Source organism: Tachysurus vachellii, chromosome 19 (assembly GCF_030014155.1).
Source record: "Tachysurus vachellii isolate PV-2020 chromosome 19, HZAU_Pvac_v1, whole genome shotgun sequence".
NCBI classification, from domain to species: Eukaryota; Metazoa; Chordata; class Actinopteri; order Siluriformes; family Bagridae; genus Tachysurus; species Tachysurus vachellii.
In genome coordinates, this window is record NC_083478.1 from 17663538 (window position 1) to 17685929 (window position 22392).

Sequence of the window (22392 nt, forward strand, 5' to 3'; positions counted from 1 at the left end):
CTATATGTATTTAGTTATTTACCGATTATTTGTACATCTCATAAGCCAGGACTAACAAATTCCGTTGTCTTCACATATTAGGAACAAACCCACATTGGTGTCCATTCACTCTCCAGACTTTATTAGGACCCATGCTCATTCAAGTGATTATCTAATTAGTCAGTCTTGCCTTGCTAATGAGAAAGGTCAGGAGAAAATGGTCAGACTGGTTCAAGCTACAGTAACTCAGATAACCATTCTCTATATTTTGGGTAAGCAGAAAAGCAACTCTAAAAAAGGAAACCATGCCAAATATTAGGTTGGAGTGTGAATATAATCTAATGCCATAAATTATATGCTTTTATCCAGAGTGACGTTACTACATATTGCAATGACCCTAACAGAAACAAAAAGCTGTCCTCACTTGTAGTCAAGTCAGCCACCGGTGGCTCTGGAGTACTTCCGTCCTCTTCTCCGCTGATTGGATCTGCAGAGAATGCAAAAAAAGACCTAATAAATCCTGCTCGTTATTAAAGCATGGCATGATCTTTTTTTTTTGGGGGGGGTTGGGCGGCATTGCTCATTAATGTAAATAAAACAAGTAATTATTAACCTTATGTATATGTTATACATGTTATTTATTAGGGTTTGTTATTATAATGATCACTATAAGAAACAGAAAACTCAACACACATCCTGAAGCCTCATCATTGGCGAAGTCTTCATCATCTTCAAGGTAGCGCCGATGCCTTGGCACGCTGGCCGCCTCGAGATCACTCGGAAACGGCACCTCGTCCCATACCTTCGAGCTCTCCGCCACCTAGAGCGAGAGAAGAAAGCTTGCTTTACAAGGGTTCATTTCTCTAATCATTTGTTCATTTTCTGTTTATTATTTCTGTAATATGCTGCATGGATTCATATTGATGTCCCACATAAACAGATAGAAAAGAGCTGCATGATCACAGATCGGGTGAGGTTTTCTCCAAGATGTTTTCAGACACTTCTTTGGAAGGAGAACCTTGTGCTATGCAATTTCCTGATACTTACTGGAATTAAACATTAGACCTGGCACTTTATAATTATAACCTTCCAAGTGAAGTAGAAAGAAATTTCTCACCATAAGAGTACTTTGTGATCGTGCACAATGACTGCATTATCACTGACCACAAACCAACCCCAGGATGTTTAATAACTACACCACAGTGAACACCTTTTCGCTTGGTGGCTCAACGTCAGATTTCATTTATATCTTTGTATACGTGCATAGCATGCCAATTCCCTTTCCCAGCCTCTCCATCAGGGCTGCTGCCCCATTTAAATGGCTCCAGCTAATAAATAACTTGATCTCCCAACCAAATCCTTTCTCTTCTCACCGAGCACCCTAAACCAACAGTCGTTTTCAAAAGAAAACCGCTGACTGGCAAAATTCTTTGAGCAAAGCTGCTCAGTGAGCCGTCGACATGATCAGCTCCTGCTCCACTATCCCTTGGGGATGGAGTCGAGCCAAAAAAAACCCTGGCACTCCATAAAGCTACACAATACGGCATGTATGATGTGATTAAAATGCAATTCAAACAGCAAAGATTGGTCAAATAAGTGGAGTACTATAAGGGATAGATATATTTCTGTCTAGGGTTAGGATTTGGACCGTCACAGGGAAACCATAAATGGAGCATGGAACATGAATGGAAAGGTCGATATTTCATTGAGTCATTGACATGAGTCTTTAGGTTGAGACAGTGCACACAGAGTATCTGAAGTCAGACCTATCCTTACTATACAAACATCTAGTCACCACACCTAGCTGAGACCAAGGTAACAAAGGAAATGATAGGAAGTGCGAGTACACATAAACACAGCAGCCGTTATTGTAGAAATCCCACTGTTTACTTTTCAAAGATGCCTTTTAACAATAGCGTTTATCCCGTATGAAAGCCAATGCGATGCAGGAAAAAAAAAAAAAGAATAAAAGAAAAATCTGGGCTCATAGTTCACAGGAGACATCTGAAACCACTGGAACATCAGCACTGTTCTGGGGCTTGCCCAGCTGTTGTTTACTGGCCTCGATCAAATCCCCAAGTCTAATGGAGTCCATGGTCGATCAATACTTGGAGAGAACAGCCAAAGAGAAAGCTGGTCTACAGCAAGAACACCAAGAATCCAGGACACATCTGCTGCAGAACGTCCCATAAGAGTAATAACAATTGGACAAATGTGGACTGTTACATGTGGATATTCTTTCCCATACACACACCCATCTATAGCAATCCCGACTCCTGCTTAAAGCTCGGTGCTATCTGGAAAGATCCAACAAGATGAAGAGTGTGAGAAGAGAGAATGTTTAGGTTTCCTTTCACCTAACAGCACAGCTGCAATATAAATTGTGACAGAAGATACCCCCAAATTATCAGCGAAACAAGGTCTTCTCTTTTCACACAGAAGTGGCCTGCTGGCACAACAACGTTTAAAGGTTCTACCAGTATGAAGACACATGAAAATTGCCTTGTCCAACAGTTTGAAGTCTGGGATCAAAGTAGGGTTGGGTAAGAAAGGCTATCCATCATCATTGAGTGCTTTCAAAGAGCTCTAGATGAACATCTAAACTCAGAAGTCTCTAAAGCACCACAGGCACCGAAAACACCTCTACATTTCATACTGCCTACTGAATGATTACATAAGGAGTGTTAGAGCATGGTAGTTGATGTTAAAGGTGATGCTTTTGTTAACGCTAATGGAGCTTTAAGTGAGCCCAAACAACTGAGCTTGAACTTCTTAGCACAATCTGGCAGAGGCTGGTCTTCCCAGGAGCAGTTGTTTAGGATCCTGCAGGATCTTGCTTTATATATATATATATATATATATATATATATATATATATATATACAGGGAGTGCAGAATTATTAGGGAAGTTGTATTTTTGAGGATTAATTTTATTATTGAACAACAACCATGTTCTCAATGAACCCAAAAAACTCATTAATAGCAAAGCTGAATATTTTTGGAAGTAGTTTTTAGTTTGTTTGTAGTTTTAGCTATTTTAGGAGGATATCTGTGTGTGCAGGTGACTATTACTGTGCATAATTATTAGGCAACTTAACAAAAAACAAATATATACCCATTTCAATTATTTATTTTCACCAGTGAAACCAATATTACATCTCAACATTCACTAATATACATTTCTGACATTCAAAAACAAAACAAAAACAAATCAGTGACCAATATAGCCACCTTTCTTTGCAAGGACACTCAAAAGCCTGCCATCCATGGATTCTGTCAGTGTTTTGATCTGTTCACCGTCAACATTGCGTGCAGCAGCAACCACAGCCTCCCAGACACTCTTCAGAGAGGTGTACTGTTTTCCCTCCTTGTAAATCTCACATTTGATGATGGACCACAGGTTCTCTATGGGGTTCAGATCAGGTGAACAAGGAGGCCATGTCATTAGTTTTTCTTCTTTTAGACCCTTTCTTGCCAGCCACGCTGTGGAGTACTTGGACGCGTGTGATGGAGCATTGTCCTGCATGAAAATCATGTTTTTCTTGAAGGATGCAGACTTCTTCCTGTACCACTGCTTGAAGAAGGTGTCTTCCAGAAACTGGCAGTAGGACTGGGAGTTGAGCTTGACCCCATCCTCAACCCGAAAAGGCCCCACAAGCTCATCTTTGATGATACCAGCCCAAACCAGTACTCCACCTCCACCTTGCTGGCGTCTCAGTCGGACTGGAGCTCTCTGCCCTTTACCGATCCAGCCACGAGCCCATCCATCTGGCCCATCAAGACTCACTCTCATTTCATCAGTCCATAAAACCTTAGAAAAATCAGTCTTCAGATATTTCTTGGCCCAGTCTTGACGTTTCAGCTTGTGTGTCTTGTTCAGTGGTGGTTGTTTTTCAGCCTTTCTTACCTTGGCCATGTCTCTGAGTATTGCACACCTTGTGCTTTTGGGCACTCCAGTGATGTTGCAGCTCTGAAATATGGCAAAACTGGTGGCAAGTGGCATCTTGGCAGCTGCACGCTTGACTTTTCTCAGTTCATGGGCAGTTATTTTGCGCCTTGGTTTTTCCACACGCTTCTTGCGACCCTGTTGACTATTTTGAATGAAACGCTTGATTGTTCGATGATCACGCTTCAGAAGCTTGGCAATTTTAAGAGTGCTGCATCCCTCTGCAAGATATCTCACTATTTTTGACTTTTCGGAGCCTGTCAAGTCCTTCTTTTGACCCATTTTGCCAAAGGAAAGGAAGTTGCCTAATAATTATGCACACCTGATATAGGGTGTAGATGTCATTAGACCACACCCCTTCTCATTACAGAGATGCACATCACCTAATATGCTTAATTGGTTGTAGGCTTTCGAGCCTATACAGCTTGGAGTAAGACAACATGCATAAAGAGGATGATGTGGTCAAAATACTCATTTGCCTAATAATTCTGCACTCCCTGTATATATATATATATATATATATATATATATATATATATATATATATATATATATATGTTAGTACACTTTCACAACTCTCTCACCTTCCAGAGAAGATGACAGAAAAGGAAGGTGGGGTCTTAAGCAGAGAGAGTGAGACATGAAATGAAATGAGAAGCTGCCCAAACATTGAGACAGTCATAGGCAAGATGACAGAAAGGTTGTTGTATGACAGAAAGGAATGCATGGAAAAAATCTCTCCCTCTCTCTCTCAAGCAAGACTATAGGAACCTGACAATGTGTATTTTTTGACAATTCCCTATAAGCGCCCTTGGGCATAACAAGCTTGATGAATGAAGCCTAAAGCAACCAGGAAGGAAGCAGATCATCTGTCAACAATTCTACACATTTCTCTCCACTGTGAGCATGTAGAATTACAGATGCTAGCTCAAACAAGCGTTAACAAGCTGTTAGGACCTGTTGTGGGGTGGGGAAGGAAAACAAGCGCTGAGGTCTGGGATGCATAACTTGCCTGGAAACTATAAATCTTTCCCCTGTGGGTCAGGCTGCTCTCCCACATGTGGATCGTGCCATGAGTTAGCCACGACTACTGCAGGCGTTCCACTGTGTACTGTCAATTTACACCACCTGAAGCTTACAGCTGTTTCCCCAAGCTGAAAAATATGCTGTGAGCTACCAGTGCTAGATGGCTCAATGACCTAGATCCATACAGTTTCATTCATAATCCATTTTCTAGAAAACATACCATTTAACCTTCTATGACTATGTCCTTTATGCATGTGCAATACATGCATGTGTCTGCATAGGAATGGCAACAAAATCAGCTGGATAGATTTTTCACCAGAGTTTAGATGTGAATCATAATTGGAATAAAATCAACAGGTCTTTACACATCATTCGAACACAGCCAGTGATTCAGTTGTCCGGACATCTAGAGAAAGTTCACTTCACCACCTAGATGCCAAAACAGTCTTGATACATACACTCACCGGCCACTTTATTAGGTACATCTGTCCAACAACTCGTTAACACAAATTTCTAAAATCAGCCAATCACATGGCAGCAACTCAATGCATTTAGGCATGTAGACATGGTCAAGACGATCTGCTGCAGGACAAACCGAGCGTCACAATGGGGAAGAAAGGTGATTTAAGTGATTTAAGACTTTGAACGTGGCATGGTTGTTGGTGCCAGACGGGCTGGTCTGAGTATTTCAGAAACTGCTGATCTACTGGGATTTTCACGCACAACCATCTCTAGGGTTTACAGAGAATGGTCCGAAAAAGAGAAAATATCCAGTGAGTGGCAGTTCTGTGGGCGCAAATGCCTTGTTGATTCCAGAGGTCAGAGGAGAATGGCCAGACTGGTTCGAGCTGATAAAAAGGCAACAGTAACTCAAATAACCACTCGTTACAACCGAGGTATGCAGAAGAGCATATCTGAATGCACAACACGTCGAACCTTGAGGCAGATGGGCTACAGCAGCAGAAGACCACACCGATACTAGTAAGGTGTACCTAATAAAGTGTCCGGTGAGTGTAGCTTCCTTATACCGTAAAACATTTAAATGTAAGGAAAGCACCTAAATGTAGTTACCCACCTATCAAAAAAGCGTGAGGCAGTTGGATTTGCTACACTAACCTGCCCCTATGTGGGAAGGGGTAAGATGTTTGACAGAGAATACTACGGTGGCCGGGAAGTGCAAAACACATTAACAAATCCGAAAACACATTAACAAATCCCAAAACACATTAACAAATTAGAAAACAAATTACCAAATCCCAAAACACATTAACAAATCCAAAAACAAATTACCAAATCCCAAAACAAATTACCAAATCCCAAAACAAATTACCAAATCCCAAAACAAATTAACAAATCCCAAAACAAATTAACAAATCAAAAAACAAAACAAATTAACAAATCCGAAAACACATTAACAAATCCGAAAACACAACGACAAGTCAGACAACCCAGAAACGGTAGTGTATCGTTTTTGAATGGAAACTTACCATCATTAGACAAGACACCTGTCACTCAAGATATACAGGTATGGAATCTTATGTGTAATGTGTAAAGTTCTCCGTTTAAATAAAGTTCTCCGTTCAAGAAAATAACAGAATTAATCCACAGTAACTCGTTCCATCCATCCATTCCAACTTTTCCCTGCGGCAGACTGTTAAACTTCATGTATACTTTAAGTGAAAGGTGTCTTGTCCAATCACAAACTATACCAACCGCTTCCGGGTTGTCTGAAATGTCGTTGTGTTTTCTGATTTGTTAATGTGTTTTCTGATTTGTTAATGTGTTTCGTGCACCGATTCAGACAACCCGGAAGCGGTCGGTATAGTTTGTGAATGGAAACTTACCGATCATTGGACAAGAGACTGTCATTCAAGATATAAAGGTGAATGAAAGCTGTCTCGTCCATTCACAAATTATACCAACCGCTTCCGGGTTGTCTGACTTGTTAATGTGTTTTCGGTTTTGTTAACGTGTTTTCGGTTTTGTTAATTTGGTTTGGGTTTTGTTAATTTGGTTTGGGTTTTGTTAATTTGGTTTGCACTTCCCGGCCACCGTAGAATACTTATGTATGCATGGTGCACCATAACACACTAGTGAAATATCTAGGTCGGATTCCTGTCTTACATCCAGTGTTTCTCAGGATAGACTCTGGCTCAACTATGATGCCGGTCAAGGATAAAGTGCTTATGGAAGATAAATGAATAAATAAATGTTACTGTGTTACAGCACCGTTCCCCAGGAAGAACATCCAGAGACTGGGAAAGATTCCAGATCTGTCTGACAGCAGTGTGCCAGTCTGTGTTGGGGTAGTGGTGATACCCTTACAACAATTAGATGCTTGATATTACTCACTCACTCATTTTCTACCGTTTATCCGAACTACCTCGGGTCACGGGGAGCCTGTGCCTATCTCAGGCGTCATCGGGCATCAAGGCAGGATACACCCTGGACGGAGTGCCAACCCATTGCAGGGCACACACACACTCTCATTCACTCACACAATCACACACTACGGACATTTTTCCAGAGATGCCAATCAACCTACCATGCATGTCTTTGGACTGTGGGAGGAAACCGGAGTACCCGGAGGAAACCCCCGAGGCACGGGGAGAACATCCAAACTCCACACACAAGGCAGAGACGGGAATCGAACCCCCAACCTTGGAGGTGTGAGGCGAACGTGCTAACCACTAAGCCACCATGCCCCCCGCTTGATATTACTAAGAATTGTAATTCAGTGATTGTTTTTTTTTTCTTTTCATATCTGAGCTAACCCCGTGGTTCAGTAAGCCGAGCGCTGTGGAAAAGCAGACCCAAATTGCTTCTATATAGGGAGTCTGCTCAGAAGTCTGAATCATTTCTACACTAACTTGACCTCTAACCAAAGGGCTTAAAAAAAAAAAAAATAACCAAATGTCACAATATTCCATGTAATGGTAATGTTAATCTTGGGGGGAAAATACTGAGTCAGAGTCAACTGTGAACAGATAAAGCCAATGGTTAATTTGCAAATGCTCCTGCCGGAGTTACTCTTAAAACCATGAATCAGAGTAACAATGTGACAAGTGTATAAGTGTGTTTGTAGTATTTCAGCATTTGGGACCAGACATAAGCAACATTCAGCCAGGAAACAAGAGCTGAATATATCGTGTCTGAGATCCCATAATGGGTCTGAAGTCATAAGCCAAATTCAGCTCTGGTGCTGGTAGAATCATGGGTATGTCATGTCGGTGGCTCGACTGACTGTAAATCCTTTTTATATGCTTCACGATAATATCCGATAGAGCAGTTAGAGACTAGAAATGCCCATTTAGATGCAGCTTAGTTAGACTTGACAACAAGTCCAAAGGTAAACAAGGATTTAGCCACACAAAGAGTGAGAGCAAGTCAATGTTTTCCAGAAGCACTTGAAGAACAGAGTTCAATTGGCCTGTAGAATAGAGTGCCCACATTAAGCAATATAGCCTAATCAAAACCTCCCTCAAACAGACCCCCTGTATCTGGCACCCTGGGTTCCACATACCTCCTCACACATACGGTCAAAATTGTCTGGGGTTGTTACACTTGCTCTGCTGTTTCAGACCAGTTTGTAGCTAGGAGGCAAGCCGTCGCAAGTGAGGTAGAATGTGGTGGAATTAGTGAAGGTGGTAAACCAAATCTAGGGGATGTTAAATCCAGTAAATCGAATAACTAACATCTATAGCCTGGGCTAGAAAGAAATAAGCCCCAGCATCTCCTTCATGCCACTTTTACTTACTGTTGGTGGTTCTATTGTTCTTGATTCCACTTTAAGACATATGTTAACAGAAGGTTAGTAGTTAAAGATGCCCTGCCACACGTATTTCATTACTTTTGAGGTAATGTCTGAAGTTTACCATGGACTCTAACATTTTTTTGTGGAAAAAATGCCTTGGTTGCCTTGTTTCAAGCCATTCTAGTGTGGTATAGAAAGCCTGCAGGAAGACTCAGCTCGATTTGCGCCAGTTCTCATGAATATTCAAATGAGCTATGCTGCTTGGCTCCGATTGGCTAACCGCTAGGATATGAGAGCATGGTAAGCGCAATAAGTAGCCTAGGCTAGAGGACATTTGTTTTCCAATCACCTTGAATTGCGACAGAATGGCTTCTTCACAAGCCCGTTGACGTTCAGCCATCCTTGCTGTATAGGAAACTCACTGAGCTACACGAATTCTGGGGGCGCGGTCTCAAGTGGGAGGGCTCATGAATAGTAATAAGCTCAGTCACTCTGACAAAATACAAGTAAAAAACGGTTTTGTGTGGAAAAGCACCTTTAAATAATGGTTACATAATTTGTGTAACATGTAAATGTGCAATAATGTAGAACACCTCGAACAAATCAGAATTTGCTAAAGAACAACAATTAGCTTGCAGCCAGTATAATCCAGGTAGACTACAATTCCCTTGCTGGCTTAAACTCCCTATTGATTTTTGATTCATGTCCTTGTTAACATTAAAGCAGTTAACAGCAGCATGGAGGTTTATATATATTTACAGTTCGTAGACTACTGATGTCACCTACATGCACACAAACAGGGAGACTAGCGCTTCCATTTCATGTAGTCTTAATTCCAGGACGTTGTTAAAAACTTTCCCCTTTCAAACAAATTCCACATCATTTTGATGTAACTGGAGAAATGTGTTGAAGGAAGAAAAAAAAAAAAAAACAGTACTGTTTTTGTTTGTTTGGTTCCTGAGGTGATTTGGACCATTTGTCAGTGGAATGACAAAAATTTTACCCTCAGCTAACAATCATCAATTCTTATTATTGTCAGATAGAAAGTTCAGAAATAATTATCAATAGGGAATATCATTACAAACAAATATCATGATAAATTATAGCACAAAATTCATTACGTTGTACCTTAAAAAAGGAACAGGAAACTTTATGAACCAATTAAAGCAAAGCAAAAAAATTTAAGAAGAATTCCTTTAATCATCCACCGTTACTCTTCTACCTTTTACCCTTCTAAATATCAGCAAAACAAGCATGAAGAGAAATGTGTGGAATTAGGCCAGCAGGATAATCTGGCAAGATGCAACTGGAAAGACTGCACAGCTCAACAGAGCTCATTTCCTCCTGCCTTTTAATCACACCTTATATAGTGTTATCATAAGACTTTGGCCAGTGGAAAGAATTCCTTTGCTCTGATGCTAGTTTTCGTGCTTATCCACCACCTCATTAGTTTATATCTTAATATGTAATACAGACGTTGAAGCTTATTACTCATATCAGTATGGACGAATGGACGCGCTGATGATTGACATTTCCAATGTTGACAAAATCAAAATCGTAAAATCATGGACTTAAAAGTAGATGGGAGATTTTGCGATTCATGGTAAGGACATACTGCTCTTTACAACAAGGATAAATAAACAATCATGGCAGAGTATTTTGAGAGTCTATAAATACCACGTTATTTCCGGTAATGGCGTCTAACTGTGACCTGCGGATAGAGAGCTCGGGTATCTCCGGTTTCCCCAGACGACAGCTGAGGTACTGAGGAGGCTGGGACAGGAGGTGGCATGCAAAGAGAAAGGGCTGCTCGTGTTTATTTATAACAGGACAGGTCCCTGAAGCGACGCTAGCTGCCATTCAGGAATTCATGTCTGCCTGTTAAAGGAACCTTGGCTTCACACTTGAAAAGACACTTCAAGCATCGATGCCACTATCCAACAAAACACAGGAAGGACACAATGCTATGGTGGAATAGTGTCTGACGTAGAAGAAGATGGCACAATAGTGCCTTGGGTGGGGGGGGGGGTATACAGGGTATTTTAAGTTACTTCACTTTGAAAAGGCTACTTCACACCTTTGGTATGAAGCACAATTCAGAACTCAACAATGTAAACAAAAGTGTCTTAAAGTACACTACGATAAATGTCCAGGGCCAAAAAGGCTCATGGTTTCCCACAGCAGCGTTTCACACTAGCATACTCACAGTAGGACCAGATAATCCTACACCACCTGTTGCTTTGGCCCGGGACCAACTGTACCACAGTATGCCGGGTCAAAGGCAGTTTCATCAAGATAAACAACATTTGCCTCTTTTCTCACTCAACAACTGGGAAAAATTATATTCAATCATGGGCTTAACCAAAGTGATGTACAAACTTCTAGCTTGATTTAAGCAGACTTTGTACAAAGAGGACTTTATTTTATGTACACACACACACACATAGCTGTTCTTTTTGTTCTGTCTTCCTCCTTTCTTGCTACTAACAGTTCCTGTCCTTCCGCGACATTAAACATAGCTATTAATAGATGACGTTATAAATGTTTGACACCATAATGACATTATAACAAATTATAAGAACATTGATTACAGGAAAGTAATCTTCAGGGGAACATCAGTAACTGTGAATGGCATCTCATTGCATTACGTCACCTTGTTGTTAACTTATTGAGTTTTATTTTTTACTTAACGTTGATGGCATGCTATCTTATTTTTAATTCCCGAGACTTAGAACTTAGAAGTATTTCCATCAAAGTTCCATTTGCTAATGCAAGTTAAGCCGACAATGATAATAGCGAGGACAATCCGAGTGGTGTCGAATGCTACCATGAATTACCCTGTAAATCCCTGTAATTTATTTCTATGTTACATAGTGATTTCTTGCCTTTAATGTCCGGTTATTCAGAAACAAATCTCCTTAAACCTCCAAAGAGCGCATTCTTCTGAGTTTGCTTTGGATACACTTCCAGCCTGGTGAGAGATGCTTTACTGTGTATAACCACCTGCTGGCTGTTCCCAAGTTCATGGTCAAAACACCAAGATCTATTCAGGGCCAAGATCATAATTAACTGGGATTGGGCTGGGAGCCTATGTGAAAGTTTTTTAGGAAGGCCACCAGTGTTGATGCTGAAAACACTGAAATAGTCATCTGAAAAGGACATGCGTGGGGATGTTTAGAAGCCTAACCGATGAGGCAGGACGCCCGTTTTGATAACAACGATGGAAAAAGCTTCCCAAGGATAACATTTTTGTAAAAGAGTTTTTAATCCCTTTTATGTACTTGATTATACATGTTTTTTCTTGGAAATGTGGATGTGAACAAACTTTAGAATTTCTTTTAAGTTACAGTCATGCCCTGTAAAGGTACATTACGTTCGATCCAGAAACAAATTGCCGACCCCAAAGGCATGAGCTACAGTCGAGTCATTTGCATAATCTGAATCGGAAGAACAGAAAATTTCTTTTAAGCAGCTGCATAATCCATCTATCTTTCCCCACGTACATATCGAACTACATGTATATGATTTTAACTCTGAATGCAACCCTATGGATAAAAAGGAGTGGATATTTGCCAATAAAGAACCAAAAACTATTAAGAGTTGCTACAGAATGCCAAAACACTGCATTAGCCCACAGATCAAACACTGGTACGGTGAGGCAAGTGTCTGGTGAGGACCTAAAGATGTCTAGCACCAGTGACCCCTTTCTTGACCAACTTGAGGTACACTTCCAGATAGAGAGGGGTGAAAATTCTCTGGAAGGTAAAAATACCACTAAAACCACATAGCTGCAGGTGAAATTTCAGCCATCACGCAAGACTTCTTGTCTAAAGTGGGTGTGTGCATGAGAGCAAACATCAGATTGTCAAAGACCTCTGGAGCATGACCGGTAAATTACAAATGAGTACTTTGGATACATACACTAATATGATTTAATATGATTGAGGATATTTTTTAACTTACAACGTAATGAACTTTGTGCTATAATTTATCATGATATTTGATCGCTATATCAATATTCCCTATTGATAATTATTTCTGAACTTTCTATCTGACAATAATAAGAATTGATGATTGAGGGTAAAATTCTTGTCATTCCACTGACAAATGGTCCAAATCGCCTCAGGTAACAAATGCCGCTCTGCCAGTTAAAATCTAGCCATTTTACATGAAAATCCACCACCTATCCTTTATCTCCAGGTACACTTAAGCATTTCACATAGAAACTTTGCATTTTTGGTCCACATTAAGCACTTTTTAACAACTGTACTGGCGCACTGCTTGGTTTTTGAGCATGTGGGTCAGAAAAAAAAAAACACCTCAGTAAGATTTTGTGTTCTGTGTTGCAAAATGCACACTTTTATTATATGTATTGCCTTTAGCAAGTCTTGAAGCATATGGAATATCAGCTATTCTTTTTTTTTTTTTTTTACAAGAGGATTGAAAGCACTGAAGCAAAGCCTGAGCTTCTAAATGAAATGTATTCAAAGCTTCTTTTGTTAAGCCTCGTAGCCGGCGATTCACTCTGCACAGCCCCCTATGTCCGAGCCATTGACGTGCTTTCATAGTGATTGTACTGTAGAAAGAACCATGCAGAAGCTTTTACACCTTCTCCAATTGGGTCACTACTGGCCACAAGTCAATAAACAGCTAAAAAAAAACGGCAGGCCTCAGGAATGGCTTTGTGGTAAACATCTGGTAGGAGCAGCCAGCCATTGCTTGGTAGGAAAGGTCTGATCAATACTGTGATTTGCTGAAAACACTTATAGATGATACATCCGATCTTTAAAAGTAAAGAGGTCATTGTAGTTAATTGATAACATCACAAATTATAAAATTTTTTGTCTTATTAACAGAGAAAAAGACAAAAAAAAAAAAAAAAAAAGAGATGAACTAGAGTAACTATAGCATAAATGTTCGTTATAAACCGGTAAAAGTTATGATGTGTTAGTGTTGCTAGCAAATTGCTGAGGTATAAGAGGACAGCCGTAGCAGACACTGAACAACCACAGAGTCCAAATTAGTTATGAAATCCTATCTAGTGGTCGTTTAAATATTTGAGACACATAAAAATGCCAGATTTATAAAAAGCGACCTGTCTAAGTTATCCTCTCCTCACCCAGTCCTGAGCAACCAAACAAAGATCCACAGAATCATGTTTATCGCTTCAAAGATTAGATGTGGAATATCTCCCTGATCATAGAATATCTGTAAAAGTCACTTGATATCTTTAAAAGTGGCCTCAGTGCTATGTTTGCCTGAATCCTTGGTTTGGAGGGCATGTTGGACAAATGGTAAAATTTACCTAATTTAAGAAAACCACTGACCACTGAGACAGTTGAAACTTGTCAGAGAGTTAACTGCCTTTAGTAAGTAGTCCGGCTAAAGCCATATCTAATCAGTAAAATCTTCTCCAACAGCTGTGGCACTCCCTGTTCTGAGAAGATTATACCTTCTCAAGACATTTCCCAGGCTTCGAGTGTAAACCGACCCTCTCTGTAACATGCCACTTAAACACCGCTTTGCCTCCTCGCATGCAGCACAACCAAAAAAAAAACAAAACAAAATGGGAACATTTTTTTGTGAGGTCAGCATGTGAGGGGGGGATCAGGTGGCCACTTTGTATGCTTGAAGTAGTCTTATCCTGATTGGCTTATTCTGTGGTGTAAATCCTTGACTTTAAGCTTTCTGTCATCTACTAACAAAGGATCAAGTAGTTGGCTACTCAGGATCTGCAGGATTATATCTTTTGTGAATGGGACAAGGAGGAGAATCCCTAAGCTCAAGGGGTGACGTTCCACCAGGTGCAAGCTTCTAAAGTTGGAGAAACTAGAGAATTACGTTTCTTGACATTTTTTTTTTGAGGACTGTACTCAACTAATAGCAGTTTTTGTATTTCAAATAGTAAGATAGTAAGCACGGTGGCTTAGTGGTTAGAACGTTCGCCTCACACCTCCAGGGTCGGGGTTTGATTCCCACCTCCGCCTTGTGTGTGTGGAGTTTGCATGTTCTCCCCGTGCCTCGGGGGTTTCCTTCGGGTACTCCAGTTTCCTCCCCCGGTCCAAAGACATGCATGGTAGGTTGATTGGCATCTCTGGAAAATTGTCCGTAGTGTGTGAGTGTGTGTGTGCCCTGCAATGGGTTGGCACTCCGTCCAGGGTGTATCCTGCCTGGATGCCCGATGACGCCTGAGACGCCAGGCTCCCCGTGACCCGAGGTAGTTCGGATAAGCGGTAGAAAATGAGAGAGAGAGAGAGAGAGAGATGAAGAAATCAATGTTTCTAGAAGAAGTAAATGAATGTTGTAACAAAGTTAAGTAGCAAAGTTATAGCAAAGTTAAGTATTCACTCATTCATGCCAAATAAACAAATGGTATTGTGTTCCTCCAACACATTAACTCAAGTTAAGTCCAATTTTAGAATTGGCTCATGACCATAACATTAAAATTCAGACCCATTAGATTCGCAGGTTATGACCTCAAAGTACAGTAAAAATAAATAAATAAATAAATAACCACCCTTTCAGGTTACTTCAGAGCAGACAGGAGAAACTGTGAGTGTTGGATAAGGGTCAGGTAGTGAATGAAAAGAGGGAAAAAGCTGCATGTCCAGAGATAAACAGTGACTCGGTTTTAGCACTCGTCCAAGGTCAACACAAGCCTTTCTTAGGGGATGTTTCTACACTGTGTATCATTTCCAGTGTCTGGATTCCAATAGGAATGTGCTTCAAAATACAAATATACTGTAAAACAATTTCCTTCAAATAGTAAGCTAACACAAAAAATCTGTTCCATATCCAAAGCATATCTAGAATACAAAATCTGTCAGCAAAACATAACAAAACAGTGTTATATGTAAAAATCTACCACAGAAATAAGTTCAGCCTGGGGCAACACTTTAGGTAGGCAAATATGATGAATAGAGACAGGTACTGGCATTTACCCACATAGGAAGGTTTAGAAGGAGACATCATTTGATGTCTGGCCAAATTGCCCCAAGGTTTAATTAAGTCTGAGTCATAATAGTAAGGTCTACTTGACGATTAGGTATGAAAGAAGTGCTCAGATTTTAGTAATTACTCTCAACAAACTGCAGGGACTTTTATTTATTACATATGTTTCATTTGAGTAATTGAAGTAATGCAACAATCAACACCTATAATAAAATGTACAAGAAAATCAAATGTTGTTCCAGACAACAATTGAGCAAGACTGCACCACACCTATACCAGTGTGGTAAAATCCTGATAAAACCACAGACTAAATTTAAACGTCACCCGTGTCTTACTTAGCCTTCCTTCCTAACAAGCCTAAAATAAACAAAGAAGCACTTAAAAATGCAGCTTAGAACAATAACCGTAGGTACAAACAGCCATCCGCATCAAATTTTGAACGTGAGGAGGAAATCTGCGGAGGTACAATTCCTAGGTGTAGATATTTATAGACTGTAAACGTCTCCGGGCAACTGAAATGGATGCAACTCCTGAAAGAAGAGCTAAGTAGCCTGCAGTCATTAAGATCAGTTGGCAAAAGTTTAACAGCATTGATAGTTTGGCAATTCCCCAAGTTGCAACATCTACAAGAGAATTCATCTGTCTGTAAAGGTTGCTGTAAGGTATAATTTAAAAGATGTGTTTGAACCTAGCAACACCTTCAACATCTGCATGCCAGCGGATTCGTCCAAAGATGCAAGAAAGCAAGGGGCCCAATCTTGGCCATTCATTAGTAGCAGATGTGAAGGGTTTCATTTCCTACAAGGTAATTACAAGTGCACACAGGTACTGGTTCACTCAATGTGCAAAAACTTTCCAGGTGGGAACTCTCACCAAAGCCTGTGAGCCCTAGAGCTAATTTAAACACCTTGTTCTTCTAAACACTTCCGTTTCTGGTCTCAATCTTCCAAGATTGGTCCATAAGCAGGCTGATTATCTGTAGAACGCATTGCCCAAGCCTCAAATCAACACAAGCATTTTTGTTGATCCATTACTCTAAAAGAGCAGTCGGGGCACATAATGACTTCAGGCCTAGCTGCACTTTTCAGTGTTTCTTAGCTTTTGCCCCAAGCCAAAAAAGGTGAGAACGCACTACAGCCAAAAGATTCCAAGAATTCCACATAGTGCAGTGGTGGGAAATTATGCTGACTAGCCGTTCAGACACCTCAGCCGGGGATGACAAAGCTATGAAAACTTCGGCCCTGTCTCGCCACCTCACAGTGCAAACAAAACACTGCCCATTCTTCTGTGATCTCACTAAATCTCTACCCTGAAAGTTCTCAAGTACTAGGAAACCCCTGCACCAACAAAACAACAGGCTGCAGTCGAGACATGTGCCCATTGGCAGGTTTTATTCTGCAGAAAATAATTTGGCAGCATTTGCAGATTTGATGCCAGATCTCAGCCATGGTGCGTTCTTGAAAATGTCTTTCGTGTTCATGTCAAGGCTACAAAGGCAACCCAGCTGGAGATACAAGGGCACAAGCTTGAGATGTTCCTCATGCTCCTAAGTGGCTGTTCTGACCAATAGGGCTTCCAACTTGACATAAATTTTTAATTAGCCACCTTAAAATAATAAAATCGCTCAATTTTTAGGCAGTGATAAACCTAGTACAGGGCAATTATGAAGCTTGTGTTTGTTTCACTGCGGTTTGGGAACGGCTGCAATCAGACTCGGCATGTTTACTGTTAGAAAGTTTATATTTGAAATAAGACTTTGAAAATGAATGAGTCACAGCATACCAATTTGACACAAATAGACTTAGCATTTCATTAAACCCTGGTACACCTACATCTTTCTGACTACTTTCGGAAATACACCAGTCTATTAATAATCAATAATTTCCCTTGCCTTCATGTGCAACATTATTTAAAACGAACAGACCAGAGACATAGCTAGGCGTGTGAGTAAACAGTAAAAATACATTCTATAAAAAAGTATGAGAGAGTTGCCAAAACAAGGAATGCTTTGGTGTCTGGTGAACTGAAAACAGAACATAGGCATCCACCTCATTTGTCTCATGGCGTCTGGTGGCATCTCTCAGCAGCCCGTTTCATGAGACACCACTCTCAAATCAAGTGAGTATAACCTTTTGCTTATCCCAAAGACTCAATATGTGGCGTGAGTTTATGCAACCACTTGTATGAAAGCCACAAACATTTCAGTTGAGTAACAACCCAGGGCAACTCTGAAAGGCCTGCACTGGAAAACTTTAGTAAAATTTTTATAAGGCATTCATTTTTTTTAGCGAGTTAAATGAATAGGTTCTGGTGTATTTGGATGGTTTTGGATAGAAAACCTATCCAGAAATCCCTGCAAATGATACACCCATTTCAAATGCAAGTTCTTGCAGATTGCTTATTGACATTTATGCAATATTGAAACAGCTGGTCTGCCACTGCTAATGTTTGGGAAGTATTCTTGACTGCATAAATACTGCAGCTGTGAGCCCCTGGGTATTAGACTCATATTGCATAATATCCCTCAGCTCCTCCTTCTGCATGACAAATCATACTTGCATCTATAATAAACCCCCGATGTGTTAGTGTATAGAGTGAACAAAATGTTTCTAAATGAAGTACGTTCTGTCCAAATTCAGAGAGATTATACAGCGATACAAGCACAAAGGCATATCCATGACAAATTTCTCAACCCCTTTTGGAGCAGCAGTTAACTAGAACCGTTGACCAAGGATACATTTGACATGGTGCATGGAGGGCGATTACAGATGGCAGCTGATGTGATTTGAATCTGCCAAGGAACACTCTCGCGATTCACATTCCTTCCTTATCGGGCCACAGATCCAGCTTTTTCTCCCACTGTTCATTCCTCTAGTGCTCATCTAACACTCAGACACACATACATGTAGAATCACATCTGTTTAACGCAGATGAACTAATCTGGGCTGACTGTTTGACTGAGGAATTTAGTCGTCAATATTAGTTTTGCTTCATATCGTCATTTCCGTTCTGTAGAAAAAGCAACCTGAACTGGTGTCAGGTAATCTCTGATGTCTTCCTGCTTTCACTAGTTAATACTGAATATTCTTCAATAAACATGACCAAGAACTTACTACGCTCACAGAAATGGCAAGCTGCCTTAAAAAGTAATCTTGGAATAAATATTAAGACATGTTTCCATGAACGTCATTCCAATGACTACATCATGATTCTGAAAGCCACGTTTGTTTTCACACTTGTAACTGAAAAAAAAAGTAAAACTGCACATACAAACACCTTTAAGACTCAAATGCCCGTTGCTAGCTAACCGTACGTTTGTTAGTTCACGTTTCCTTAGCTTGTGGGTGGAGTTTCAAGTTTCATTAGAACACTTTCTGAGAGATGTTTAACGGACTTTGGAAAACCCTGTAAATTTGGACGATCTGGCCATCGATAAAAGGGGCATGGCAGTAACAGCAAGGTATGTGCTGAGTAGGGCTGGGCGATAAAACGATAACGATATGTATCGCGATAGAGACGTGATCGATATCAATAAAAGTGGCGGGGCAGTAACAGCTAAAGGTATGTGCTGAGAGCATAGATGTAGATGTCACCATTTTTGGTTCCTCAGCATGAAGGTAATATAAAACCAAATAAATGAGCAATGTAAAATGCTGAAGGATTCTTTTCTTGCCACATATTATGATTTATGAGCTTTAGGAAGTGGCACACGTTAGATGGTGAAAGCTCAGGCTAAGGCACTGGCCTACTAATCAGAAGGTTTTGAGTTTGAATCCCAGAATGACTAAGCTGCAACTGCTGTGCTCTTGAGCAAAGCCTTTAACCCTCAGGTGCATAAATGAGATAAATGTAAAGCGCTCTGTATAAGGGCGTCTGCCAATTACCATAAATGTAAATGAAGTTGGATGCGAACTAAGTTTCAAAATGTTGTTGTAAGTTAACGTATATTGAAAGAGAAAACAATTGACTAATTTAATGACATATCATTATAGAATTATAATTATTTATAATTTTCATTGTCTTTGTTAAAAGAAAATTCTAGCTATAAACTTGATATAAAATGGAATGACACATACATCTCACTAGAGAACAACTTTTGCAAACTGTCACTCTGAAGTGTCTTTCCAGCGCTCCCTAATTGTCGAAATCCGTTTTAAACATTAAACGACTCCTTAAATGCTTCCGGAAAATTGTCAAACGTGTTACCATGAGATTACCATAAATATACACTTTTGACAGTGAGCACATTCATTGATTTTTTTTTTTCTTTCCATGAGAAGACTCTGATGGAGATTGGGCACAATGTGTGAAACCTCAACACGGAAAGTATTGCAGCTCTCCAGAAGTGAATCATTTTCTCTCATGGAAATATAAAGAAGAGGCATTGGGACGGTTATAATGTGGGATGTGGTTTTGGCAGGTCTGAGGGCAGGTGACTCTTGGGCAAATTAATCAATTCCAGTTCAAACCTGTCTGCTCTATGTTCTGTAATGACTTGCCTTTGAACATGAAATGTTCCTGAAAAAAAAAACTACAAGAAAAATATAAAGAAATAAGATGCCGCTGCTTTTATATACACTCCCTTCCTTAATCTTCACCTTGAAAGTTCCCACAGAAAAGCCTGAGTAAACGTACTCAAGGGAATGGGGTTTCCCCTTCCCATAGATAATTTTGGACTTTCCCTAGCAGAATGATGAATCAGCAGTCTTTTTTCCTGATCAGGTGAAGCAGTACGGCAAAACAATATCTGCCAGTTGGTCATACATCAAAGCAGCATGGCTGACCTTGGTATGGAAAAGCTGTGTATGGAGAAAGGCGTTCAGACAGACTTCCTCCCTAATTAAGGCACCGGGAGGATGCAGACTATAAAGGCATTCCCAGTGTGGCCAGATGCCAACCATGTGCCTTACCTCTTGAGAACATCCTACCTTTATGTGCCTTTCAAAGTGGTCAGTATTCTCCCATTGACCCCTGACGGGTATTTCGAAACAACTCCCTTAAGCCCTAATTCTTCTCAGATACACCGCCAATTTCATGCAGCAATTTAAACATATAAAAAATATAATGCAGCATCTGACAATCTGTCCATTATATTATCGAATACTACATAACAGCTGGAGTTTCAAATATGACTGGTCTCAAGTTGTAAACCACTAAATAGGAAAAAAAGCACCAAAGATACTACAGAAAATGAATCAAACAACTTTTATCACCAACTGACCTCCCAAAAGTCCTTCTTAAAGAAACTTTTTTTTTTTGAATGATCTCCACAGAAACGACAGGCACACTGAATATCACGATAATTAACAGTGCTTGGTGTTAATCTCAAATCTTGTTGTATCAGTAATTTGTAATTCTATTCTAACTTCCCAAAATAGCAAATGACTGCAGCCCAAGTACGCAGCACACACAGTTAGTGTAAAGTCAGCACAACAACCAATGAGGCCACAGCAGTGTTGAATCACTTCCACACAACAGCAGTATGACTGCAAACTAACAAAAGGTTGGCAAGTAGAGAGGCCTGAATGTGAAAATGAAGATGAAGATGGGTCATCTGTTCAGAAAGGTCTTTTTTCCTTATTTAAAATATACCAGTTGAATACAACTGGAGTGTAACTTTTGCCACCATACCCCATATCTAAAAGCAGGGTTAGCTTCCATACAAAATAAACCCTCACTCACTCTCTCACTCTCATTTTCCACCGCTTATCCGAACTACCTCGGGTCACGGGGAGCCTGTGCCTATCTCAGGCGTCATTGGGCATCAAGGCAGGATACACCCTGGACGGAGTGCCAATCCATCGCAGGGCACACACACACTCTCATTCACTCATGCAATCACACACTATGGACAATTTTCCAGAGATGCCAATCAACCTACCATGCATGTCTTTGGACCAGGGGAGGAAACCGGAGTACCCGAAGGAAACCCCAGAGGCACGGGGAGAACATGCAAACTCCACACACCAAGGCGGAGGCGGGAATCAAACCCCCAACCCTGGAGGTGTGAGGCGAACGTGCTAACCACTAAGCCACCGTGCCCCCCCAAATAAACCGAACATCCTTTATATATAAAGAAAAAAAAAAATTCTATTTGTCCCGTGTTCATGTACAGGACCTACGCACATCAAATATTCGGTGACAGGAAAAACACAATAATAGTAAACACAATAATAGTGTGTGTTGCAGGGCAGTGAATGTTAGGCACATGCTCTGAGCTTGCATGTCAGTGTTATTGTTGTCCTGATTACGGAGACTTGGTTGTACATTTCTTTAAATAAAACAAACTAACACTGTCTCACAATTAAAGTTTGCTCATAAAATCACACGAAAGTTGTTGAAGCAACAAAAAAAGTGACTGAGCTGGTTGTCTCTAATATTTCAACATCAAAGATGGCAACCTGTAACTTGTAACTTGTCAAAGGGCTAAAGATACGATGCCAATAAGTACACTAGGATTCGCTGGCATTAGAGCGACAAAGCGAGAGGTGGTGGGGGAGTGTTGGGGGAGTGTTGTTGACATGCTAATGTACCCCAGACTGCAGGACTACTTTGTCGCTTCTAAAAACCTATCTATCTAATCGTATCTAAAGCCTCTTGAGTGGGTCTCAGCATGAAGACAGCATCGGGGAGTCGCAAGTTAAACCACAACCAGCTCTGGGTTCAAAAGAATCCAGTTCTCCAGCTCTACGCTAAATTACAATGTTCACATGCGGTTTGTTATGGTAGACGGGGG

At 40.5% G+C, this 22392-nt stretch overlaps 1 protein-coding gene across 2 annotated transcripts in view; it reads right to left on the minus strand.

Annotated features, from left to right (window-relative positions):
• Positions 1 to 22392, minus strand: part of hspg2 (heparan sulfate proteoglycan 2) — a 111202-nt gene that overhangs the window by 81193 nt on the left and 7617 nt on the right. For both annotated transcript variants that reach the window (XM_060895025.1, XM_060895024.1), the window contains exons 2-3: positions 673 to 799; positions 404 to 466 (exon numbers count right to left, since the gene is read on the minus strand). In XM_060895025.1, the coding sequence (XP_060751008.1) occupies positions 404 to 466; positions 673 to 799 (190 nt within the window). The remainder of the gene's footprint in view (positions 1 to 403; positions 467 to 672; positions 800 to 22392) is intronic.